Here is a 24,758-nt window from a genome sequence, read left to right on the forward strand (position 1 = left end):
TCAACAGCAGTTGTAGGTGACAACTTGTGACGTGACCAAGTCGCGTCTGTGGCACGCGTTTTATTTCACACCCCGATTGACACTCCGCAGGCGCTCGTGTATATAATCCAGCAATTTTCGTTCCGACTCTTCAGTGTCTGTCCAACCCTCGAAGCATCAGCCTCTGGCGCAGAAGTACACATCTGGTGATGTTTTCAAGTTGGCAGAGCGAGGCGCCCTTCGGGGTGCTCACAAGACTAAGCAGCGCCGCCCTGCTCCCCCTCGTCACAGCTGAGTCCATCTCTGGTGTCGATTCGCTGGAGGGGTGATGCGGTGTGGCCTGCCGCATTATATTCCTGTACTTTCCGTACCCGCCCTTCTTCGGAGGGTTGTTGCTATGCAGCTTTGACGGTTTGGTGAAACCATAATGCAGACATTTTTTTCACTTTAATGCATATGCACACACACTTCATCCTTTCTAAACTCGAACCTCCGCTGCCGTAGGTATAAGTGTAGATGTATATCATGAGGTGCCCGAAGTAAAGACGAATAAATTACACTGGTCTCCAATAAGTCGTGCAGTAACGATAAATGTCCCGGTCACGGCCCTCAGACGGCCCTTGCGCCTCTAGTCGACTCGTCCTCGTCTTCGCTGTCCCCGACACTGAAGATGGGATCCGCGGGAGTGGTCAGATCCCTCTCCTTCCCTTTTCGTGGCCGGAATCGCTCCTCGTCCCCATCTCCACTCCCGTTCCCATTCGCATCAGCCATGCTCGAAGTCAATGGGATATTCTCCTCCCGATTGGACACGGGCAGGCCGCGTAGACGGTTTCGTCGTGAGCGCCACCATAGGAAGGCCCCGACTGCGACTGCGATGAGGACTAGCACCAGAGCTGCTGACCCGGCGTTGTAGTATGCTAACGGTGAAGGAGAATTAGTGATGCGGTATAAATAATCCATGCAACTGCCGTTACCTTCCCACATCGCCTTGTCTTGTTCTGGCGTTTTGCTCGCGGTCGGAGTTGGCGTGCTATCCAGGAGCGCAGGTATCGGTTTGACGTCTTCGCCAACGGAACTGGGTATCCTGGCGGAGCCGTCGGTGACCGCTGAGAAATTGACTCCCATGAAGCGCAGAATCATATCATGAGAAACGTGCGGTACGTCAAAGCCAGCCATGTGGGAAGCATTGAAGAGCTGCAAGTATCTCGGTCAACGTCGAGGCGAAGGAGCTGCTGGAGTGGACACTTGCCTTCACGTACGTCAGGTTCCTGGATGTCACCCATGTCCCGGCCGGTTGCCCGCCAACTGTCCACGATTGCGTCTGCACGGTCTATAAACACACGGCGCGATAGTGAGTTTCCTGATCCCAGATAGGCAAAACTAAAACCTACTCCCAGGCCAGTTGCACCATTCCATGTCATGGCTTGGATCAAGCTCTCCATGCCCACATAGTTGCAGATCAAGTCCTGGTCACCGGCGAATAGCAGCATCGGGATCTTCTCCAGGACCCGTGGAATCACTGTAATCGAGGAGTTCGATTGGCGGGTATGGAAGTTGCTGTGAACGATTCCGCGACATTCCACCCAAGGTGTCTGACCAGAGGTCGCGTGGAGGGCAGTGACAACGTCTCGGCGCTGTGAGTGGCATCAGACAACTGTGGGGACAGGTGAATTTCAAAGGGAGCTTACAGCGAGATATGTGTAGATGTCTGTGAGGTCTGGGGGCCAGTTCATACCACACGCAGGGGAGTCATCCTCGAGGCGTACATCGTAGATATTTGTGCACTTCATCTGCCCGTCAACCCTGGTAAAGTAATGAAGCCGACACGAGTAAAGTGTCTTGAACAGTACGTACATTCTGTCCCTGCCCCGGACCACGGTGCCCATGACTCTTTCGCATCCATCGATCTTAACAGGTTCAAGACCTGAGATGTCGTTGTACAAAAGCATGCATTGTTCTGTCATAGTCTTGCCGCGCTTCCAGTCCTGGGGGAGCATTAGTAACCTCGTGATTCGAGTCCGAAGGAAAACTAACCTCGGAATTGAGTTCTACCAGGTTATGCTTGACAGCATAGTCCAAGTATGCGGGATACTGATGGCGACCGTCAATCCAACCGTTACCTATTGCAGCACCGCGTAATGGTATCTTCAAACTGGACCTGAGAACGGCGTCCGCTGCGGTGTGTCATGAGTACTAGTAAGAAATACACCAGAGGTACTTACCGAAGTAAGGGATATACTGTCCAGCGTAACTTTCACCTCCTAGGTATGTCTGTTCCTCGTACATCAGCGAGGTGACTCAGATGCGACAGGGGCAATTACCTACGTCGACGCTCCGATACTCCGGGAAGACCTTGTAGAAGTTATTGAGAAACTGGACGAATTGCTCCGCTGCCTGAAGCGCATGTCCTTCAGCACAACGAGGCTGCGGGTTCAGGAGCGGACAAACCTACATCAGGGAGCTCGTGCAGCAGATGGTTTGTCCCGGTGTAGGAGAACCCTGTGCCTGCAGGCTGGTCGACTAGAGACTTGATCAGGACTAGCGCTACCCGCAGCGGGGAATTCACTACCGTATACCATGGTGGTGTACTCCTCCCATCCTCCCTCTACCCGTTTCAGCCCGCCCTTCCCGTCTACGCGCCAGGGGCCAATCTCCATCATCAGCCCGTCAAACGACGAGCACCCAGGCCCTCCCTGCCAGCCAAGATTAGCGCGCACAAACACCGAGAGCTATCGCATACGCACATTGAACCAGAACATGACGCGCTCCTTGTCAGCGCTCCGCCGTGCTTTAATCATGACAAAGTACAGATGCGCGGTAACGTCGGTCGGTGCTGCGTTGGCCGCGTCGGGGTCGGACAAGATGTGCCCTGCGAATATTCGTAGCGGATTCTTGTCATCTTGGTGAAGGTCTGGTAATGTTGGGACGTAGAAAGACGCAGCGGAGGGGACTACGGCAGATTCAATGAGATCGAGAATGCAGATAGATGTCCGGTCTACTCACTATCGGTCGGAGCTGCTATAGCAGCGGACACGAGGAGTAGTGGGAGGAGTGCTGCGGACAGCGCCGGGAACATCTCGTGTTATGTGCACCTCAGGGTGCGCTGCTCAGTGTGGAGCAGTAATTTCACCTTGAAATAGGCCACCGTTCTGCTCCTGAAGGCCTGCCAGGGGGAAACAAATGTCAGACAAGCTCAGGAGAAATACACAGCTACAATGGGCGCTTATTCGACCACAGTTTATTTCTCTGGCAATTTCCCCGATAACCGTTATCAAGAGTTATCGGGGCCGCTTATCTGAGTTATCTCCTCTACCAACGACAGGCACGCCGTGCTCGCGCGGAGCAAATGCCAATTGTTCGCTGCATACCACGGTGCATACACATACGTGTTTGCACCCGTCCACCATGAAGCTCCCGTCTGTTGTGCTCGCTCTCACCTGCGCTGCGTCCGTCCGCGCGCAATACTTCTCCGACGGCTGGTCCCCTGGTCAAGCAGTCACCCGTGAAGCACCTCCACCGCCCGCGTATACACCTGGCGCACCCCCGCCTGAGTCTCAGCCAGCAGGCCGCGGTGTACCTTCGTCGTTTGACGTATCTAACCTGCTCACGTCGGGCCCCGTCAACTCTCTCTTCAGCAAGCTCGGCGTAAACTTGACGGAGAAGCTCGAGCAGGCGAAGAAGGAGGCGGATATATGGGACCACCGCATCCCACTCATTACGGACGACAATTACGACGAGATCATCGTCAACGAGACGCTCACTGAGGAGGAGGCGGAGGATAGGGTATGGTTCTTGATCATGTGTGTATTGCACTTGCTCTTCGGAGCTGCGGTCTGGCTAAACAAACTCGAAGCACCGTCTCCACTGGCGGAAATAATGCGTTTTCGAAAATTGCGGACAAGCACTTCGACGATGCATACAACAAGACCGTCATAGAGGGCGACTTGCCCAACGTTCGGTGGGGTCGCATCGACTATCTCAACGTCACATATATCACGACGAAGTGGAACATTTGGCAGTAAGTTTCAAGTTCATGAGTGCTCTTGCACTAATACGTACCTTACAGAGCTCCATACATTGTCGTCCTCACTGACCGCGGCCAGACACTCCGGTTCTATAAGGCCAACACCGTTCGGCTGGACCCTGACACTATTCGGGAATTCCTGAAGGAAGAAGGCTGGCGGGAAAGCGAGCCGTGGACAAGCTCTTTTAGCCCAGGAGGGTCCAGGTGAGTTGCCGATCCCGCTCGTTCTTTAAGTTTGCTCACTCCCCTTACCACCAGGGAATTTGTGATGCACTATTTCGCCTTGTGTATGAAGAAGATTTACGACGTGGTGGTCCGTGTACCAAAATGGGTCCTCATGGTGATATCCGGTGTCGTCGCCAACTTCGTCATGAAGTGGTTCCACCAGAACGACGCTCCGCCCCCAAAGAAGACCGAATCTAAGCCCGTCGAGAAGGCCGTGGCAAAACCGGTAGAGAAGGCTGTTGCTGGAAAATCCGTTGAGAAGGCTGTTCCAGGAAAACCCGTTGAGAAGGCTGATGTAAAACATACCGATGCGGCCGCGCCCGAGCAAGCAAGCGCGTTTCCGGCGAAGGGGAAGGGCAAGCAGCGAAAGGGTACGAAGAAGTAGGATTGCTATCGAGTAAATTATGCATAGTTGGTGCTAGTGATGAGAGGAGTGTGTGATACTGATGCTGGCATGTTGCTGCTGCATATTTCCCGGACTAGCTAATTTATGTCTGTAAAACACCCTGTTGTTGGAGCAACGGACTGTTGTTGACGACTAGAGCCAGTGGGATGTGCATTCCAGAAGAGTCATGAAGGCAATGAAAGCTACAAGATAGTGCCATTACTCTTTCCATGGATAATCAAATTTTGGCTGGTCTTTGCGTCTCCACAGCTTTCTCCTGCGAAAGAGGTGAGTCGCATTGCTCGCGAACAAAGGCCTGACACTTACTTCTTCTTCGTCACTAGGTTTTCGGCGAACACCTCAACGCAATATTTTTGCTTGAACTCTCGGATAAACCGCGGGTCCCTGCGCGATATCTTGTCAAACTTCGTAGGGGAGTAGTTAATCCGGACGACTCACCAGAGCTCGCTAGCAACACCGAGGTCCTTGCAGCAACGCATGAGAGCATTGCTCTTGCAGGCTTCAGTCGCCGTCGGGATGCCTGAGGGGTCAAAGTACTCCTGCTCTCCTCGTGCAATCGCCACTAGTCTGTATAGTCGTGTTTGTTCATCGAAACAACTGGCATAAAAGAGCCGCACCTTCCCAGGCATACCAGCGCATATTCTCTGCTAACGACCTTGGGACCGACATTAGTCTCGCTCCTAGGGGCTAACCCCCAACCACCGGGTCCGAACGCCTTGTTGAGCACACGCCGATACTTGATTTCGGGAAGGTATATTAGCCCGTCTAGAACTGTGTTAATTTCGCACACACAGAAAATTAAACCATTGCTCTCACCAGGTTTCATCTCTACATCCTGAGGGTCTATTGGGGACAACAGGACCTCGGAAACATCTTTGGAGAACGGCTGCCGGGAGAGACCATAGTAGCTCTTCGACCAGTCGGTGGATGTAGTTTCCCCGACGACTCCATTCGAGAGCGCATCGGAGAGTTCGCTAGCTTCGGATGGGAAAGGGGTTGGCGAGGGCGGTTGCGACAGCACGGCAGAGGAGGGCAGGCTCTCAGCGGGAACTGACAATTCTTCTGGAGGAACATCTATCTCATCTGATGTGTTTGAGAGAGACTCTAGGTTGTCAGAATTACCCTTCCCGACTGTGGTGCTTGCCTTCGCTGCTTGGAGAGCAGTCTTTGTGGATGCGCCTTTTGTGGCTGAGGCTGCGCGGGGTGTGAACGTCCGGGCGACAGCGACGTAAGTTCTTGACGGCGTCAGAGTACGCCAGGACGACGCTCTCGCAGTAGAGAATCTCCCAAGGAGCACTCGGGAGGCCATGTCTATGTGATTGACAGAAAGGAGGCGCAATTTGTTGGTGACCGTCACCGTTGGTCACAATGGTTACGCGACAGAAACGCGTCGGTCACGCAATGTCACGCGTCATACACCCGGTCAACTTGACTTGCAGTCATCACTGAGCGGACTTGTCACTTGGAGAATATCCCGACGTAGAAGCTGTACTAACTGCTAGTTTAGGACAATATATCACTCCTCCCCGATTGATTTCTTGTCGCCTCGGAGCACAATCTTAGGTGCGTCAATCATATTTCTGCTCGCGACCTCACTCAGCTGTGTGAAAACCATCTGTAGCATGAGCTCTTCAACAAACGTTAGAACTCCTCTTACCTCGCAAAGACCTGCGTCTACCGCTTCAATAAGGCCTCCAAGTGCCTCAGTCAGACCCCCCTCAAGTGCCTCAACAAGGCCTTCGTCAAGCGCGTCCATCCGGCCCTCTATCAGTGCCCCAATACGGCCTTCTTCCAGCGCATCCATACGCCCATCTCCAAGCACATCATCTGCAAGACCAATCTCGAGGACGTCGTCTCGCTCGAGCTCTCGTCTCACACACCGGCCTTCCTCCCGCTACTCTCAGCGACCTTCAACCCGCCAGTCTTCGCGTCTTGTCCCTCTGTATCAGGCATTGGTTACGCAAATTACCGGCCTAACGTCCGAGAATGATCAGGACAATTTCCGTGACGCTGTTGACTTCGTGTCCAAGAATTTGGACCAGTCTGTGAGGCCTTCGGCCAACCACGACTTGGATACGGTAGAAAGGCACTTCCGCGGGTAGATCCATGTCCGTAATATTCGGTTTCTAAGCTCACATCGCGCTAGGCATGTCCAAAAGGCTCGAATAAATGCTAACGATACTCTCGGTACTGCCCTCGAGACTTCGCATCGGAAGTTCAAGAGTCAGTTTGAGCACAACGGCGATCTGGATACCGATGTGAAGGTGGCGCTCTTCGTCTTACAGTTAGGCACTTACATTGATAATATTGAAGATGTCTCGCCTTCCAGATCATCTCCAGTTGCTGGCATGTCCCCATTATATATCATGTTTACCGTTGGCTCATAACCAGAATACTTGCTTATATAGATTTTACTTTCACTACCTCCATCTCAAGATACCCTCACCTTTGCAGATCACTACGTGGATAGAATCATCAATCCATCGAAGGCCGCCCCCACCTTGACGTGGAAGGATATTCTAGCCGAGGAACCATTCGAAGGCCAACACTGGGAAGGCGTGTACGGGCTGCCTCCAGGTAGCACTGTGGAGAACTGGGACGCTCATAGTGGAGGCAGCACCCCATCATTGTCTCCCTTCGATGACTCCGACCTCGACGATTCGCTCTCTTCATCCGACATCTTGCAGTCAGCTGAGGCGCCAGCTTCGTTGCTTGTGGATGCGGTGAATGAGCCCTCCTATCATCCTGGGGTGACATACAGTCATCGAAACGATGTTGAGGAGCTTGTCGCTGGACAATATTGGAAAACAGATTGGCGCACGGATGCTTCCGTTGAACGTCCTTTCAACATCTGTGATGCTTCGACTTTAGGTGAGACATGGATCACATCCCTCCAAGTTAATTGATTTTTTGACAGCGCACTTATAGGACCTGCCGTGCATCGTGCGCTAGGGCAGCGTGCAGCCTTGAAATTTGATGGTCCGAGCAAAGAGGTAATTGTCCGACCCTGCTTTCCGAATATTACTCATACTGTGACAGAAATACATAAATGAACACGACGCTGTACGTGAAGTCCTCATGGGATTACAAGGCCGTCGAAACCTCATGTTCAGCTGGGTACATAGTGGCGATCGGCCTTTCTCGTTCTTGGTCAGTCACATTCTTATCGGTCTCGCCTGAGCTAAATCTGGTGTAGCCCTCTTCTGGAGTTCGTTTGCTTCATGTCAGTGCAACCGCACAAATGTCTATACTGGCATCGTTCTGCCGAACAGCAACCGCTGTGGAACATTTGCGGAAGTTCATCTCGGCCGTATTTGTCAAGTCGCCTCAAGCGAGAGGCGAGGGGGATACACATAGACCCCGGTCTTTATTCAAGCAGAGCACCCTCACTCTCGAGGCATTCGCGGATGCCTTGGATACCCAGGTCAGATCCTTCGATTTCTGGTGTGCGAGCAAGGAGGAAGAAATATGCTTGGCTCAAGCAGGCATTGGACCTCCCCTCGTCGTCAGTCTTTTGAGTTTGGAGAAAGCCATTAAGGACACGTTTTCAGCGGCATTCACCGTCATACTAGACATTCTGCGGGAGATGGTCAAGCGGGCACTGCGTTCACCCAATCCTGTGGTGGAAGTATGGATCCTGCCCGAAGTGCCCGCAAAGATTTCGCCGTCCGCGATGACTGCCCTCCTTCTAGACCGCCTCCTGACTGCCGTGCAGGAGCACACGTCCATGGGCGACGCCGTCACATCGGATGCGCTGATGCATGTGTTTGACGACACCGCAGAGCCAATCTGGGCGATGGTCGGCCGCTGGATGAAAGACGGCATGCCTCTGCGGGAGGTCGTGCAGCCCACCGAGGCACAGCGCTTCGGGTGCCTGGAAGACGAATTTTTCATCGAGGACAATGAGATGCTCATGTTAGACCCGGATTTCTGGGCGCATGGCTTCACCCTGCGGAGCGGCCAGTCGGATGACGGGGAAAACAGATCAACGTCGGTCCCGACCTTCCTCTCGCATGTCGCGCAGCACATCCTCGCCGCCGGGAAGGCCATTGGACTGTTGCGCGCCCTGGATGTGCAAGCGGTGGTGGATCGGGCGGCGAAGCAGCACTGGATGGCGCAGTGGCGGCCTTTCAAGACCTTGATGGCGTCCGCGATGGGGTCGAACACTGCCGTGGTTCAGTGGCAGTCGGTTACGACCTCAACTGACAACCTCTCCAGCATGATCTTCGACGAGCTGTCGCCGCATTTGTCGTTGGCCCAGGACATGCTGATGAAGGTGCTCGTTGACGAGTGTGACCTGTGGCTCCACCTCACTGCTATCGAAGATCTGTACTTAATGAGGAGAGGTGATGGGATGTCCCACTTCCTCGACAGTCTGTTTGCAAGAGTATGCAAATCTCATTATATTGCTTTTGAGAGGTATTGCTGACGGCGCGTTCATGATCATAGATGGATAGCCGACTTCCTTGGGACGATTTCCACTTCCTCAACAGCGCCTTCCGTGACGTCGCTGAAGCAGGCTCACAAAGGTGGATAGATGCCTCCCTCGTTCGAATCTCGCACAGGGGAGGCAAAGACAAGAGTATCACCCGGACTGTTCGCGCCATTGATGGTCTCCAGATCGAGTATGCGGTGCCGTTTCCGCTGACATACATCTTCGGTCCGCGGACGATGCAGGTGTATTCCTCCATATTCTCATTTGTTCTACAAATCCGCAGAGCGAAGAATGTGCTGGAGCGGATACTGGTGCGTGCGGACGTGGGCCGCACCTCGCGGAGTGAGCTCAAGGTCTTCTATGCCATGAGGAGCAAGTTATCGTGGTTTGTCAAGTCAGTAAATAATCACTCAACCTTTATCGGCTATCATTGACTGTTGTCTGTCTCCACTGAAGCACCTTGCTCAATTTTATCGCGACCAATGTAAGGGTGCCCGTGTTCCTGATATAAGAGTCACATTCCCTAATGGTTTCTCTACAGGTGTTGCATACGCAATTGGTCAGTTTTCACGATGCCTTGCAGCGAGCGAAATCTCTGGACGAGATGATCCAGCTGCATAATGATCAGTACGTGACATCTACCTGCGTCGATGTAAATGGGGTTCATTACGATTGTAGCCTTTCCAAGATCGAAGGCCGATGCTTGCTGCAGCGAAATGTGCGTATCACGAAATTCGCGTCCTGCTTTCATCCTCAAATCTCTATTCCCAGACTTCAGCACTCCATCGCACGATCATCTCTATCCTTGACATGACTCTGCTCTTCAGCGACTGCTTCATCGCATTCGCGGGAGACACGACGCACGACATCTCGCGGCACTCTATCATCATGATGAAGCGCCACCGCAGCCGCCGCGTGCGCCACCAGCGGCGGAACGTCATCGGGTTCTCGCAGTCGTTCCAGGCACTTGAGGACAGCTCGGACAGCGACTCGGACTTCGATGTCGATCTCACAGAGAACGGGGTGGAGCCGTCGTTCTCGCTGACCGCATCGTCGGCTGCTGGCGACGATTTCTTGACGCGGCTGGACAAGATATCGACGGAGCTTGACATACTGGTGCGCTTCGTTAGACGGGGGGTTGAGAGCCTCGCAGCGGGCACGGGCGAGGCGGCCCCGGCGTTTGGTATATTCGCGTTCGCACTTGAAGATTGGGACAGATAACGGCATGTTAATCAAATAATGAGTACAGTAAGTAGCATATACCACAGCACATTTGACTTAATGCTACAGAGCGAAGATAATATGAGATAGATAGGAATAGCGAAAGCGTTTGGGTATCGTCGCAGATATTATCTTACACCCTTCGAGACAGGATCCTGCCGACGCGATGCTAGATCACACTCTGACCGCCTCGCCGGTCTACTCTTCTATTGATACCTCCGAGGAGGATCTTGATGATTGTCTCCGCGTTCAGCTGGGAGCCGTTGTACGGTGTGGTGTCCACCATGTCGCGTATGTGATACGTCTCGCTCAAGCCGTCGTCTAATTCCTGCAGGAACGCGGTGGCGTCGGGGCTGTTGCCGATTTGCACGAACTGGATACCAACCTATGCATTAATTTTCGCGTCAGCATCGCCCTGCATGCTGCGGCTGCAAATCGATAGTGTTCACCTGATTAAGAGGATAGTTGCCTTTGTCCAGCCGCCGCGCTGCGGCCACGATAACAGCTTCCGGATCGTCCGCTTTGAAAGGATGTGTGAATGAGAGGCGTAAAAAATAACACGACCCAACTCACTGGGTGCGCCATCCGTGATGACGATGTAGTTTATAGGCTTCTTGCGGGTCAGCGCTTTCTTATCCCCCGCGTCGGAGCGTGCCCTCGCCTGGTCGAGGTCGTCCAGGTAGAAGAGCATCAGCTGCTCCAGCCTGTCGCCGATCGGTGTGATCCCCTGCGGGCGCACGCTGTTGAACAGCCTCCTCACGAGGTCAGAGTTCTGCACGACGAAGGCTCAGTTGATGTATCGAGAGTGGGGGTGGGGGGCCACGCGCGCTACATACCTTCATGTTGGTGCCGACCCGCTTCGAGTTCAGGAAGCACACGTCGACGCCGTCCGCGTCATACCGCGACGCGATGTCTGCCAGCGCCGCCAGCGCATCGCGCGCCTGCCATGTTATCGGTCAGAATGCGCGCATACAACCACCACCCGGCGGCGGCGGGGCATCATGGAATGATCGCGTACCTCTTGCCACCGCGGGCCCTCCATGGACCCGGAGTCGTCGACGATAATCACGGTATCAAAGCGCCGCAGCGTGTCGAGCGCGTTCTCGACGGTGCTCCGCCGCACGAGCGGCCGGCCCGTCAGCGGGTGCATCTGGGGCGCGCGCTCCTCTGCGGGGCTGTCCTGCAATGGCTCGTCCGTAACATGCTGCAGCTGTGTGTGGATCGGTCCCGCGCCACCGCCCTGGGGGCTGGTGTGGCGCGCAGACGGGCTTGATGCGCCGTTCGCAACCGCAACTGCGTACGGCGGGGGCGGCAGCACGGGCTCGCGGCGGGCAGGGGCGGCCTGTGCGGACCTGCTGCGGCGATGGACCGTTGTCGGGATACCGAGCAAGGAGGAGTTGGGACTCGAGGCGTATGTGGCCGCGCGCCTGCTCTCGTCGTCGAGCTCGTCAGTGGTGGCGGCGAGAGCCTTGGGCTTGGATATGGAGTCGGAGGACCTGAGGGATGATCTGGAGGAGGAGTTGCCCATGGCGGCTTGGCTGGGTTTTCCAAGAGAGGCTGGGCTGGAATATTTATACTTATTGCATGATGCTCGTGAAGAACAGAACTCATAGCGCGCGTCTACTTACGCTTTGGAAGTTGGTGCAACGCGGGCACAATAGGCGTGTAGATACTTCCCCCGCACAGCCATACCCATTCGAACGGCTCTACAAGTCTACCGCATTTGAACGAGGCAAATACACAGCAATACGCAAGTCGATCGGCCTAAACAACAGTATCAACTCGAAGACGGATATCCATATCCAGGACAGCCGCCAGCAGTGGCACCAGGACCACTAGGTACTAATACATGTGCGCGTATGGAGACGCGTGGTCAGCTAATCTCGGAAACGCGTTCGTGTTCGCAACCACCACCATCTGCTTTTCGTGTGAAATGTATCCGCGCATGAAGCCCTTGTAAATCATGTTCGCTACCAGACACTCTGCCTCCTCGACCGACACGTCCATTCCCGACATGTGCAGCGACGTGTGGAACATCGACACTGGGATGCGCGTCGCCTTCTGCGATGCGATCCATCTAGCCGTGTTGCACGCGTGTCGCATACCAATAGTCCGTGGGTGCAGCGGCGGTGGACAATGCAATGCAAGCCATGAGCGGCGGAACACTCGCTGAGACAGTGAAATACGTACACACGGCGGAACAGCCCTCGGATACAGAGTTCGCGTGCCTTTTCTAGCGTCAGCCAGACGTTCAGGTCTACCAGTCGCCGCTCGAACTTGTCCAGCGACGCATCATACACTTTGATGTCGCCAGTCCGGATAGCAGCAATGAAAGGCGAGTAAAGGTCATCAAGCACCGGAAACCGATCCAGCAGCTCCCGCGATGGCAGATGTCCTCGCAGGATGCGCAGAGGGATGAGATAGGTCAGTATTCGTCTGATAGATGCGTCAGTCTCGCGTCAGACCGTGTAGTAGACAGTGGGCGCACTCCTGATTACTATGGGCGCCCGTGTAGCAATTGTAGAAAGCAAGGGTCAGTTCCTGCTCAGACTAGAGCGGCCGTGTCGGTCAATGTGTTCAGCCAGCAGGAACTCAGTACGAACCTTGGCATAATCTTCATTCAAGAAACTTAGCATGCCAATATAATACCTGTATGTCACCTTTCACGCCTTCAGAGGCTCACCACCTGTGGTCAACGTGCAAAGCTTACCTGGTGTGAGCGTGGATACGCGGATAGCGGTGGGATATCAGGGTTGGCGTCAATCGCTCTGAGGATGTTTTTCGACAGGGATATTCGTTTCACCTAGGTCTGACGTGGGTAGGTGAGATCACCGCGTTGGCCGGAGTACGCACACGAAAGTAACACTTGAGGATCAGCCCCACTACGTAGTAGACGCCCCATTTCCTGGATTCTGCGTAAGGCGATTGTCTGCGGACATAAGTAAGTAAATCAAGGGTTGACGAGGCTGGGGGGCACCTGTCAGTAACACAGCTGGAGAACGCCTTGCTAATAATTCGCGCTGCCTCTTCCATGCTGGCATTTCCGTCCTGCCCTGTTGTGCTCGCTTCCATATCTGCCTGTCAGTGCGGTGACGAGTTGTAGAGAGCCTGTGGCGCGAAAACGGGAGCAAGAACTCACATCAAACGCGAGGTCTCTCAGGTCTCGTAGGATGGAGAACAACGCTGGCAACGTCCACCCGCTATTTACTGAAAAGTAGCGCAAGAACAGGCTGCAAAAGCATCGTGGGCACGGAGGTTAGCAGTACCGCGAGATTGCGAAGAACACGTCCGACTTGCAGAAACAGCCTACTCACGAGACGAGTTGGCATTCTTCCTTGAACGCCTCGATGGCGCGCTTCTTGGCGCAGTGGTGGACGACCAGGACGTACTGGATGGCGATCTCGTCCCATGGGCCCTCCATGCTGCCCTCGTAGTAGGATAACATTTGTCGCTGTGTGTTTCTCAGCAGCGGTGGTGTTCGGGACGGTAAGGTGGACGCACTGTCGGATTCCTAAAGTCCTTGACGAGCCCCCTGCCGTGTTCGCTGGTCGGCTTGAGGAGGTAGGCCAGCTCTGGGCCCCTCTCGTCCCGGAGAACCTCTGCGAGTTGCGAGAGAAATGCAGAGAATTTTATTGAAGACATGGTGGTGGCCAAAGAGTGTGGCAATGGGTAGGTGGAGGGGTAGAGTAAGAGAGGAACTCAGAGCAGAGTGTGGAGGAGGGTGCGAGTCACGTGGACAGGCGCGTCGCGTCACGGATTAGACGCGTAACGCGCGTGTCGCCTCACTAAGACGCTTGGCGAAGGGCGTGATGACATCGATTGGGTGCTACTGACGCGCTGACGCATAATTCTAGGGGCACGCTTATAACCCTGCCCGACGCCTACCGTACCCACCCAGCTCCTTGGTTCCCCACCACCACCATCGACCCAACCTGCAATGGCTCTCCAACCCTCTCTCCGTCCCCTCATCATTGTCGGCCCCTACGACGCCCCCCACACCCTCGACGTTTTCCGTGAGTAATGTCCAAACATCCGTAGCTTCACCCTAACAGCTGAAAATAATTCGCAGTGGACTATGTCTGCCCGTTCTCCGCCAAGATCTCTCTCGCCATCGATGCCGTCCTGAAGCCGCTCCTGAGTCCCGGCGGAAAGTACGCCGGGAAGGTGAAGATCATCTTCAGGCCGCAAGTCCAGCCATGGCACGCTACCTCCACTCTCACCCACGAAGCCGGGCTTGCCGTGAGTATCTCCTCCCAAACCATTTTTCTACTATAATTTGACATCGGGTCCGCAGGCTGCCCGCGCCGCTCCCGACGCTTTCTGGGCGTTTTCTCTCGCGGTAAGGGTTTATACCCCAGTACAGTACCGGGTCGTGCGGTGTTGATAATTTAAATGCACGCCGTGCAGCTCTTCAAGCAGCAAGGCGACTTTTTCGACATCCCGAGCTCGACCCTCACGCCGCTCCAGATTCGCGAGAAGCTCGCAGCGATCGCGCAGCAGACGATAGGTGCGAACCGCGTCGACGCGTTCAAGGGCCTCCTCAAGCTCAAGTCCACGCCGAACGGCGGCGTGGACGTCACCGAGGACCTCAAGTACACCAGTGGGTTCTCTTCTCTCTTGCGTTAGTGTACTAGTGCTGAGGGATCATCGCAGTCAAATTCTCAAGACAGAACGGTATCCACGTCTCTCCGACCGTCCTTTGGGACGGCCTGGTCGCTAATGAGGTATCGAGCTCTTGGGGAGAAAAGGAGTGGACCGACTTCTTGGAGAAGAAGGTCTCCGTCTGAGTGTGCGTGATGGCTAATGGCCCCAGTAGCATGAATGTGTACGGCATGAATAGCCCTACGCTTGTGTCCGCTTTCTCGCTCTTGGAATAGCAGATCGCGTTGCAATCCGGTGTCGATCGCAGACGACGAAGTAAGTTGACCGTCGAAGGTGGTGTAGACAGTTAACTCCTCAGGATAACCGTGTCGCCGTCACAATCAATTGACCAACTTGCTACCTCCCGCAGGCTGTGTCACTTCGAAGCTGGCTAAGAGCCACAGCACAGAACCCCCACCGCCGCTCACCACATCCGCACAATGCATAGCAATTTCTTCCAATCTCGACAGGGCATCGCACAGAAAACAAGGCAAGTTCGGGAACACTTTAGTTTCATAGATATTCGAAGTACAATACACAGCAGCTGTCATATCGAAGGATACAGAAAGACGAACGTAGAACGGTCCTGGAAAGAGAAGAACTTCGCCAGCAGATGGAAGGAGAAAGGACCACATGCCGGACCGAGAGAACAGGACAGTAACCAGCCTCCGCGCCACGCACGGTTACCTGTGGGGAGCGAACGAAAAAGAGTAAACCAAAGGGTTCCGTATCACCACGGCTATGGCTAAGTAACGTAAGAGCTGAAAGCACACGAGTCTATCGGGTCGGTCTTGTCAGAGTGGTCGGTGGTGTGCCTGATACTATGACGAGCCGGCGCCGGTGGCGACCGCGACGTTTTCACCGAAGGGCAGTTGCGGAGACCTGAGCTGTGCTGGGTCCTTGACGCTCGCCGGGTACAGGCTGCTACTTGCTGATGGCTCGACCGTAGCACTGCCGTTTTGTGTCATCTTGAGGGGCTGGGTAGAAGAAGGCATAGAAGAAAGCGACTCCGACACCGAATTCGACGATCTGTGCAGCATGCCAGGCATGGCATTAGGGAAGACTGTCACGATGGGCTGCTGCACCAACCGTCGTTTCTTGTTCGGCACGTCGGGCGAGGTATTATTGTTTTTGTCCGCACCCTTAACATGAACAGAGTATAGTCATCGTAAGAAGCAGCGAATACGGCGTAGTATTGGCGGTCCAATGTTACACACCTTCCCGTTCTTGGGGCGTTTCAACGCGGATCTGGGCTGTCGTTCTCCTTCGTCGAAGACGTAGTCAGGCAATGCAGTGCTTGCACCTCGTGTCAGCAGGTCGGTGGCCTAGTCGAATCATAGCAAGACCAACCTCTTGATATGCCGCACGACAATTCCCATCGTGGAGTCGTCGAACTTCTCCCACATCTTGACGAGTTTGCTGAACTCGGTTGTAGGGTAAGAAATATCTAGCTTGCGCGGACCAACAGCGCCAGCTTCACGTCGGCATGTGAGTCTAAATTGTGCATACCAGGGACGCATAGAGGCCTCGATGATGAGACGCACGTTGCTTCGGTTCAATCGCCAGACCAATATAGAAAGTCGTCGAGTAGACGGCGCTTGCGCCCTCCTTGCCTTCCGTATCTTCTTTCTTGCGCTTCGCTACGGCGTCGGATATCTCACCTTGTGCGACAGCACGTACTTCCTCATCAGTTAAACAATATGAGATTTGCTCGAAACCTTTGATGAACGGATGCGCCAATGCCAGAGTGTCCACGTATTCGAGCTTCATGACAAGCTGCCTGAGTCGAGATTCGACCGTGCCAGACCTACATAATGATATACAACCACGTATTGCGTGGGACGCCAGATTTTGAAAGACGCACCATTTGATCTGCAGCTCGGCACTTCCTGTTGAGGCGATTACTTGAAGATAATATCTGTATTTATGGAAGAAATCATGCTTTGCGAATAGTTCTGACCAGCTCGCAGTGCCGACGATTACTCTATCGACAATCTCGGAGCCTGAAAGACAATCAGAACGTTGCATTTTTGTAAATCAACATAACTGAAATAACAAACCTTTCTTGAATTCTTCCGTCATGATCATCTGAGTAGATGAGGTGACGTTGTGGGTGGCGCACATTGACGGATATGCAGGAGTAATGATGGGCATACGGTGTGCTCTATCTGCGGGATACAACTGTTGCGAGCGTAAGGCGAGGAACAATAGCATCATGCGGTTAACCGACTTTAGGATTCCATACTCGGACCGGTAGTGGCCCATCTTCGATTTGTTTCAGTAGTACGGGCTGTGGCCAACTCCTGGAATAAGTTTACGAATCAGGACTGCGTGAGATAAAGTAAAACGGCAGCACAAACCATTGGTACATAATAATGAAAAAGCGACTAACAATCGCGCCTGCAATTGCGTTAGGGTACAGTTGACATATTCGAGCAACAAGCATGGCCCAAGCAACACCACCAAGAAATCCGTTAACGTTAGAATAGATAGCTCTCCCTGTAGATCGTCAGTTTTGCGCCACAAATTGTAAGACAGGAGTCCACCCACGTTGAGCCCAAAGCTTTATACATCGTAATGAATCTCGGAACACAGCAACGTTTGGTACCAGACGAAGAATCTCATCAGTTACTCGAGAGCCTAGAATACTGGCAGTTGAGAGACAGTTCTTAGAGGACTGTGGAAGCCACTCAACCGTTTAGACTTCGAACGCATCGTTCGTCTAGATTTCGTAGAAGATTGTCGTCCTGGAGGGACAGTGTCTCTGGTATTGCGGAGAGAGCTAAACGGGCCATCACGAGATCGATGGGTATCCCCGATATTTTGACCTTAATGATCGGCACATAGGCGTCAGGCACACCCTGGTATATCAATGTCAGTCTCATTCTCGGGACAGTGGCATATAGTTCTCACCGATGCCTCAGTGACACCATCGGCCTCCTTGACCATAGCCTCAAAGACGTCAAAGAAATCTTCACGCGATACGTGTTTTGGCACGACACAGAGTGTGTCGATATCAGAACCAGGGCCATGGACACCCAGTCTATATGAGCCGAAGGTGAAAATCTTGCCACCAGCGGCGGTTGCTGCACTCTCAGACATTCCGCGTGAGATGGCCACCGTCCTCACGAATTTCTGCACGAGTGCAGCTATACGGCCCAGAACAATCTCCCTATCATTCGGCGACGTAGACACACAGAAGTCAGCAGTGTTTGTGGAAAAAGGAGATACAAGGTTGACGGAGTAGACGATGGTTGGAAAATGATAACAGCGTAACACCGAATGAGCTTAAGCGATGCATAACGGTAGACAGTGGAACATCTCGGTCGATATTCCCGACGAACCAAATCAGCGATGACACGACGCTCACCTTGTCTTTGCCTCTTCCTCGCTCTCAAATGTGCCCTGCCGGCGAAGTTCTTCCATGAGCGTTACCGTTACCTCCTTTTCTCTGTCGCTGGATTCGGTGGTGGCGATGGGCGGTGTAACACCCAAGTATCTGGACCTATTTCAGACTTGCAACCGGTATACACACAACTGAATTCAACTCGCACCCATTCGTGGTCGCCATTATGGGGTGTGTACTGATGGAGGAGAGAAGGAGGAAGTGAGACGAAAAGCAATCAGGCCGGTGGTGTCTGACAAGTAGCTTCACACCGGCACATGCCGAGTGCGCCGCAACTTGTTGTTCCGTCCGCATTCGGACTTGTTGACGCACTGGTAATTGAATGCAGTAGGATTCCGGCATTTTCATGCCGGGACGCCATGTTCTCTCCTTGCGCATGTCCCGTTGGGCTCGCTTCGCTCATTCTCTCAGACCAGTGACCGAAGACAAGAGGTGGCCCGGTTGGGGCGTAGTCATCGGTATAGAGATGCACGCTCAGATCAAGTCGCGAGCTAAACTCTTTTCTGGTCAGTCACTCGGCTGGTCATGTACGTGTTGAATATTGAGAACGAACCTATTCGAAGAAACATGGACGTCTGACCTCAACCAACCACAAAACACGCGTTTCTCGCCCTATGATGCCGCGTTCCCGGGCACGCTTCCTGTACCTACGCGTTTTGAATGTGTCAATCGTGCCACCGTTCACATTATGTACACCTACAGCGACTGAATCCCAAATGCGTAGAGCTTGGTGTAAGGACCGCCATTGCTCTGAATGCCGAGGTCCGACGTAGGTCAGCTTTCGACAGAAAACACTACTTCTATGCGGACCTTCCGTCTGGTTACCAGATTACCCAACAGTATGGTGAGGGAGTACTATTTAGCTATCAAGTGCTGACTTACTGAACGCCACTCAGCACCCTTCGCAACAGGTGGTGGTCTTGAACTGGGGAACGAAGGGGCATTCGTTCGCATTAAACAAATCCAACTGGAACAGGTATGTCACCGGGACACGAGGGTACTCACAGTGCAAAAGTAATCCTCATGCAGGATACCGGAAAATCCTCCTTCGATGCACACCGACGAATCACGTCCATTGACCTCAACAGAGCAGGCACCGGCCTCATGGAAATTGTCTCGGAGCCGGATATGCGGTTGGTATTTACTGACTACATCTCAGACAGGTCATGTTAATTCGTCTTTCCAGATCTCCTGAAGAAGCCGGGACCTATGTGAGGACTCTCCAGTCCCTGCTACGTGCGGTAGGCTCTAGCGATGGGAATATGGAGCAGGCAAGTAGGAGCAAGATCACACGGGCCAACTATTCTCAGCAGAGCATTGCAACAGGGTTCGTTGCGCTGTGACGTGAATGTTTCTGTGAATAGGCCAGGCAGCCCTCCTGGGACACGCTGCGAGATCAAGAATTTAAATAGTGTACGATTCGTGATGAGCGCAATCAGTGGGCTATTTGCGTATTATTCTGCATGGGAGTCTGATTCCTCGTATCTCAGTCTCGGAAGTGCATCGTCAAATAACACTGCTGGAAAGCGGACATCTCGTACCACAGGAGACCCGAGGGTTTGACGAAGACAAGGCCGAGACATATGCTATGCGCAGCAAGGAAGACGCACCGGACTACAGGTACATGCCTGATCCAAATCTTCCACCATTACTCCTAGATGAAGTATACTTGTTACTCTCGTCGCAGGAGCTAGCACTGATGGAGTTGACAGCCTTATGTTGACAACATCCGAAAACACATGCCAGAGCTCCCAGATGCAACGCGCGCGCGTCTGGAGGAGTTGGGGCTCTCACGTCGGGACACAGATGTGCTCATGGACATCGACGCAGGGCGTGAAGTTGGTTACGACGGCATACTTGGGCAGGGAGCCCTTGCATATTTTGACGCCGTCTCGGTAGACCGGGACCCTAGGGTGGTTGTGAATTGGTGGGTCAATTCTACGTTGCGCAGAATTCACATCACTCAAACCGACGTCCTGATCAGGATCACGCATGAACTCCTGGGCCAACTGGCTTTCCGGCAGGAAACGTTCCAAGAAAACCCAATGTCGGTGGAACAGATGGGTGACTTGATCGACCTGGTGCAAAGCGGGAAGCTTACGGGTTCGTACGAGCTTGCGCATATGTCGCCTTCCTTGTATGCTCACTGACATGTCCTTCGCTGGGCGACAGGTACATCTGGAAAGACTATCCTGCGCCATATTCTGACACACCGCTCCCCGGAGCTTCCCTCCACACTCGCGGAAAGGCTGTCATTGCTAACCGTGCTAGATGACAGTACCTCTTTGGAGCAGTGGTGCTCTGAGGCAATTACTGTCCTCCCAGAGGAAGCGAAGGTCGTCCGAGGAGGTAACGTCAAGGTGATCAACAAGATCATGGGTCGTGTGATGAAGTTGAGCAGAGGCACGGCGGATGCACAAGCGGTCAGAGCCATGCTATTAAGGATGCTCCAGTGATACCTTGTGTTATAAGGCTCTTCAATATCTGCTTCTGTTGTGGCTGGACGACCCGGCGTCCAGTGCTTGCTTGAGGCACAAACAATTTTGTCTAGTAGAGAGTGTCACATTCCGTACGTAAGTTACTAGATCCATATACAGATACAGTCTACAGATGAAGGGACATAGCTGCACTCTAAGTAGCGTAGTTCGAGAAGAGAAGATACTAGAAGAATGGTAACGTGGAACTCAACGGATATATCCAGTACAAGGTAGCAGGAGCTTGTGGCCGTGATACTGTAGTCGTCGTGAAGGTAAAATGAGTGTACAGGTGGGTAAAAACGAGGTATCACTCAGTAGTGAGTGGATGGTATGGGGGACGTCTATGTGGTGGATGTGTATATGTCAAGATGTGCGTGACGAGCGGGAATTATCAAGTAAATGTTTTCCTTCGCAAGAGTTGTGATCCTATTGCATCCGTCGCTCACAGTCCGCGGTGGAGACCACCAGACCGCTGTGCAGCTGCTCACCATGTCCTCACAGATCTAGCGGATGCACGCCGGAGAGCCCAGCGACGGATGAGATATGTGAGGACAGCGAGAGTGACAACGCCAACAATGACGCCAATCGCAATGCCGGCCTTGGCGCCACCAGACAAACCCTTGGACGACCGTGACGACTGAGTGGAACTGGGATTTCCACCAAACGGCCAGTAGTCGCCACCATCTGGTGGAAGGATGCACGTGAGACTGTCGCCATCGCTGATGTTCTGGAAATCCGTCTGCTCCGTCGACATCGTCACCGTGCTCTGGTCGACGACGAACGGCGCGGGGGTCGGCACCACGTCATTGGACGTACAATTGGGTCCACGCGCGCCGATGAAAGAAGTGTTCCCAACTAGTTTGTTTCCCTCCACCGTAAAGTTCCTTGCAGACGATATCGCCATGGCGTACCCGAACGCGCCTTCGAGCTGGTTATTGAGGACCGTCCCAGACGAACTCACGTTGTTGTAATACTCATTACCGAACCAGGTGCGCGGGCCAATGGCAATGCCGATCCTGTAGGAAGGTGGTCAGTTCAGAAAAGACAACATCGCAACTGCACGTACTTAATAATCACGTCGTAGTTATTACTACCGTCTGCCTCCCCGGCAACAGCGGTACTTGTAGCAAATCCACCTTTGATGGTATTGTTCCGTACAATGGTATTGGTGAAGTTCCCCTGCCACGGATCGTAGTCGACCATGTTGATACCTCCCAGTAGAGTATTCTGGAGTGGATGCTTAGGCAACATTAATCGCAAGAAATTTGTAGCACTGACAGTCTCCACCCATATGGTGTTATTCTCGACCAACGTTCCCGGTGAACCAAAGATCACAATCCCACCATCCTAAGACATTGCTCAGTATTCAGAACGTCTAATTCTCAGTACAGCTGGCGTACAGTAGGATTGTTGACCATGTTGTTGCGTACCAAACTGTTCATGCAACTTACACTGATTCCGTCGGCCCACTGTTGGAAAGCATCGTTGCCGCAGGGTCCGATGTCATTGTTCTGGACGGTGACATTGTTGCAAGAGAACGGTCCTTCTGCGATGTGCAGACAAGACCATCCTCGGGGGTCAAACGAGTGGACGTATTCAATAAGCTGATTCGAATTTCCGCCACCCATTTCAATATTCGCTCCGCCGCTTAGTTCTGGTCCACCAAGACGTGTTCCATTGATCTATCAAAGATAAAATTATTAGTGCTCAGGTAATGGTGCAACGTAGCCCACCTGAACGTTGCGTAGCACAATACCGTCGCAGTTTTGACAAGCCCCATTCACAGCGGTGGTCATACCTGCGCCATTTCCCACTGGTCCGACAACCACAAGAGTGGCGCGCTCATCTCCAGTGGGATAGCCGGCCGTGCTGATTTCCTGGTTGGGGGCAGAGAAGTTGAGTGTAGCCTGGAGGTAGTACTGGGTGCTCGGACACAGAGGTAAGGTGTATCCAGGGCCTGAGTTATTGAGCAGGGCTTGCAGACGGTCAGTGACGGTGTTCTGAGGATCCGCCGGTTCACAATCACTTCTAGTATACAACGTCTCGTCCCTGTGACATAGAAATTTTCAATATTAACCATTGGTTTACGATGTGAGGCGACGCACCTCGAGAACAAGAAGTTGTTTCTCGCGACGTGTCGCCTGTGCTTCATGAATCCGTCTATCGCCGTGGAAGATGCGCTTGATAGTGAGGATAGGATGGCGGAAGCGGTGTAAAGGAATGGGAGATAGTGCACCATGCGTGTAGCCAGCCAAGAAATGGTACAAAACAAAAGAGCAGGAAGATGGGGGGAGAATGGGAAGGACGGAGCGGCCACAGGCGACCGTGACGGCCAGAAGACCGCCCGCGCTCTAAAGGCGCGTTCGCAATGGACCTTGCCTTTTCCGGCTAGTCGGTAAAGTCGGTGTCAAAAACATCACTGGAACCGGGAAAGAATCACAGAGCGTCACGTCAGTCACAACCCATCCGGAAGACTTGGGTACTGCATAATGCACCAGCAACATTTCTACCATTTGTAACGCTTACATGACCTAGCCAAAAATTGTAAGGCAATACACAGGTGATTGAAATTGCAGCCCATATTGTTTCTGGCTCACAATGGAGGTAAAATATTTTGCCGGAATGGGATCCACGTCACCTCGATACTCTGCGTGACACACTGTGACATTTTGTGATAGCCGTGACACGGGTCTCCAAATCTATCTCATCTCAAGAGACTCTCGACCAACTTCCAGGCATGTTCGGAGCTTCAGCCTCACTCGCGGGCTGCTTTCGATAAATACGTCTCCATCTGACGACCGCACTGGGCTGAGTCGAGGTGTGTTCCTCGGAGCCTACCCGTTGAAATTTGTTTTGTCAGCATAGTCCTGCTGTCGGCATAAAAGACGCGAACTCTGCGCTGATTTCCTTCGCCGCTTCAGCGATGGCCTTCATTTGTTGACGATTTTACTCTACAGTGCGCTCGTAAGTATGAGGCAAGTAACCCTGTATCTCTACCCGGAAGTGTGTTCTTACCGACACTGCGTCGAAAAGAGGTACGTGTTCTCGCTCCAGTTAGTAGTACTCTACAGTGTGCTCGTAAGTATGAGGCAAGTAGCCTTGTATCTCTACCAGGAAGTGGGTTCTCACTGACACTGCGTCGTCGAAAAGAGGTAGGTGTTCTCGGTCCGGTTAGTTATGCGGTGCGTTTCGCATTTTGTATTCTCTCGTGAACTGTGAAGTGTCACCTTGCTGACACTGCGTCATTGAAAACAGGCAGGTGTGCGCGCTCCAGTTATTGGTATGTGGTGTGTTTCGTTTGAGTTGTGTCGCTTGATTCGAATCAGGGTGCGTCATTAATTAACCTGCTGTTCAGCTTAATTCCTCAAGTTGCAGCTGCAGCCATTTGAAGGCTTGCGTGCAACGGGTGGCGCTCAGGTGAGCCATGACAGGGCATGCATGTGGGGCTGCAGAGAATTCTGGATGCATCGAGAATTGTCGGTAGTGTTGTGAAATGTTCTAGCACTGCTTAGTCTAGTTTTACTATGTAAATGGTTTGAATGCATATGTTGGAAAGATTTCTGTGCAAGATGTGTGCATCTTCCCGGAACATGAGGAATCCAATTACCATCTATAGGTCAGTCGAAACCGTGACATATATTTTTCTGCATCTAGATCTGACTGTGTTTATAATGCCCTGCGACTAATGCTATTGTTATATTGGATTATGTCGTTGGGCAATTGCTCAGCCGTATAACCCATCGTAGCGCTGGCTGTAACAGTTACAGGCGTTATGTAGAATACACTCGTTATAACTGTGTTATGGAATCTCCCCGGATTCAGTGATGAATAGTATTCGACGGAGCGCGGGCAATTTCTCTCTTGTACTTTATTATCTTCTTATTGTCTGAAATATCTACAATACGAAGCCTGTTGTTCATCTCGAGCTTCGCAATCGATATCGT

At 52.9% G+C, this 24,758-nt stretch overlaps 10 protein-coding genes across 10 annotated transcripts; 4 read left to right on the forward strand and 6 right to left on the reverse strand.

Moving 5' to 3' along the window:
• Positions 1–588: 588 nt before the first annotated feature.
• On the reverse strand, positions 589–3,055 carry SCP_0209960 (Pheromone-processing carboxypeptidase KEX1; the record flags this gene model as incomplete). Its single annotated transcript, XM_027754907.1, has 13 exons — positions 589–896; positions 954–1,173; positions 1,229–1,309; positions 1,371–1,613; positions 1,668–1,782; positions 1,834–1,964; positions 2,014–2,153; positions 2,202–2,250; positions 2,305–2,373; positions 2,432–2,499; positions 2,549–2,672; positions 2,724–2,929; positions 2,983–3,055. The coding sequence occupies 13 exons, from the start codon at positions 3,053–3,055 to the stop codon at positions 589–591; spliced, it is 1,827 nt and encodes a 608-aa protein (XP_027610708.1).
• A 329-nt stretch (positions 3,056–3,384) lies between these two features.
• On the forward strand, positions 3,385–4,613 carry SCP_0209970 (hypothetical protein; the record flags this gene model as incomplete). Its single annotated transcript, XM_027754908.1, has 4 exons — positions 3,385–3,779; positions 3,833–3,997; positions 4,046–4,207; positions 4,262–4,613. The coding sequence occupies 4 exons, from the start codon at positions 3,385–3,387 to the stop codon at positions 4,611–4,613; spliced, it is 1,074 nt and encodes a 357-aa protein (XP_027610709.1).
• A 219-nt stretch (positions 4,614–4,832) lies between these two features.
• Positions 4,833–5,943, reverse strand: SCP_0209980 (Mitochondrial genome maintenance protein; the record flags this gene model as incomplete). The annotated part of the gene is made up of 5 exons (XM_027754909.1): positions 4,833–4,890; positions 4,941–5,018; positions 5,073–5,201; positions 5,252–5,399; positions 5,451–5,943. 5 exons carry the CDS (start codon positions 5,941–5,943, stop codon positions 4,833–4,835), a joined length of 906 nt encoding a protein of 301 aa, XP_027610710.1.
• Positions 5,944–6,256: 313 nt separating this feature from the next.
• Positions 6,257–10,290, forward strand: SCP_0209990 (predicted protein; the record flags this gene model as incomplete). Its single annotated transcript, XM_027754910.1, has 12 exons — positions 6,257–6,732; positions 6,781–6,898; positions 6,948–6,980; positions 7,043–7,505; positions 7,563–7,627; positions 7,674–7,784; positions 7,831–9,021; positions 9,084–9,463; positions 9,526–9,553; positions 9,611–9,696; positions 9,748–9,787; positions 9,841–10,290. 12 exons carry the CDS (start codon positions 6,257–6,259, stop codon positions 10,288–10,290), a joined length of 3,441 nt encoding a protein of 1,146 aa, XP_027610711.1.
• Positions 10,291–10,459: 169 nt separating this feature from the next.
• On the reverse strand, positions 10,460–11,818 carry SCP_0210000 (predicted protein; the record flags this gene model as incomplete). The annotated part of the gene is made up of 5 exons (XM_027754911.1): positions 10,460–10,675; positions 10,740–10,810; positions 10,864–11,062; positions 11,127–11,231; positions 11,309–11,818. 5 exons carry the CDS (start codon positions 11,816–11,818, stop codon positions 10,460–10,462), a joined length of 1,101 nt encoding a protein of 366 aa, XP_027610712.1.
• Positions 11,819–12,132: 314 nt separating this feature from the next.
• On the reverse strand, positions 12,133–13,932 carry SCP_0210010 (Protein CSN12 homolog; the record flags this gene model as incomplete). Its single annotated transcript, XM_027754912.1, has 9 exons — positions 12,133–12,367; positions 12,481–12,726; positions 12,779–12,840; positions 12,894–12,950; positions 13,001–13,093; positions 13,144–13,368; positions 13,430–13,520; positions 13,605–13,741; positions 13,792–13,932. 9 exons carry the CDS (start codon positions 13,930–13,932, stop codon positions 12,133–12,135), a joined length of 1,287 nt encoding a protein of 428 aa, XP_027610713.1.
• Positions 13,933–14,227: 295 nt separating this feature from the next.
• On the forward strand, positions 14,228–15,077 carry SCP_0210020 (hypothetical protein; the record flags this gene model as incomplete). The annotated part of the gene is made up of 5 exons (XM_027754913.1): positions 14,228–14,303; positions 14,360–14,529; positions 14,585–14,629; positions 14,698–14,890; positions 14,944–15,077. 5 exons carry the CDS (start codon positions 14,228–14,230, stop codon positions 15,075–15,077), a joined length of 618 nt encoding a protein of 205 aa, XP_027610714.1.
• A 675-nt stretch (positions 15,078–15,752) lies between these two features.
• SCP_0210030 (Poly(A) polymerase pla1) lies at positions 15,753–18,502 on the reverse strand (the record flags this gene model as incomplete). The annotated part of the gene is made up of 13 exons (XM_027754914.1): positions 15,753–16,073; positions 16,149–16,227; positions 16,282–16,405; positions 16,476–16,738; positions 16,796–16,934; positions 16,992–17,112; positions 17,162–17,234; positions 17,292–17,430; positions 17,482–17,571; positions 17,627–17,792; positions 17,845–18,103; positions 18,302–18,430; positions 18,486–18,502. The coding sequence occupies 13 exons, from the start codon at positions 18,500–18,502 to the stop codon at positions 15,753–15,755; spliced, it is 1,920 nt and encodes a 639-aa protein (XP_027610715.1).
• Positions 18,503–18,713: 211 nt separating this feature from the next.
• SCP_0210040 (Glutamyl-tRNA(Gln) amidotransferase subunit B, mitochondrial) lies at positions 18,714–20,793 on the forward strand (the record flags this gene model as incomplete). Its single annotated transcript, XM_027754915.1, has 11 exons — positions 18,714–18,843; positions 18,901–18,980; positions 19,040–19,181; positions 19,234–19,313; positions 19,367–19,470; positions 19,524–19,664; positions 19,711–19,775; positions 19,828–20,000; positions 20,050–20,264; positions 20,322–20,440; positions 20,510–20,793. 11 exons carry the CDS (start codon positions 18,714–18,716, stop codon positions 20,791–20,793), a joined length of 1,533 nt encoding a protein of 510 aa, XP_027610716.1.
• A 505-nt stretch (positions 20,794–21,298) lies between these two features.
• On the reverse strand, positions 21,299–23,053 carry SCP_0210050 (predicted protein; the record flags this gene model as incomplete). Its single annotated transcript, XM_027754916.1, has 6 exons — positions 21,299–21,830; positions 21,881–22,041; positions 22,093–22,161; positions 22,215–22,496; positions 22,548–22,863; positions 22,920–23,053. The coding sequence occupies 6 exons, from the start codon at positions 23,051–23,053 to the stop codon at positions 21,299–21,301; spliced, it is 1,494 nt and encodes a 497-aa protein (XP_027610717.1).
• Between the last annotated feature and the right edge of the window lie 1,705 nt (positions 23,054–24,758).

This window comes from Sparassis crispa (assembly GCF_003851025.1).
Source record: "Sparassis crispa DNA, contig_000001F, whole genome shotgun sequence".
Taxonomy (NCBI): domain Eukaryota; kingdom Fungi; phylum Basidiomycota; class Agaricomycetes; order Polyporales; family Sparassidaceae; genus Sparassis; species Sparassis crispa.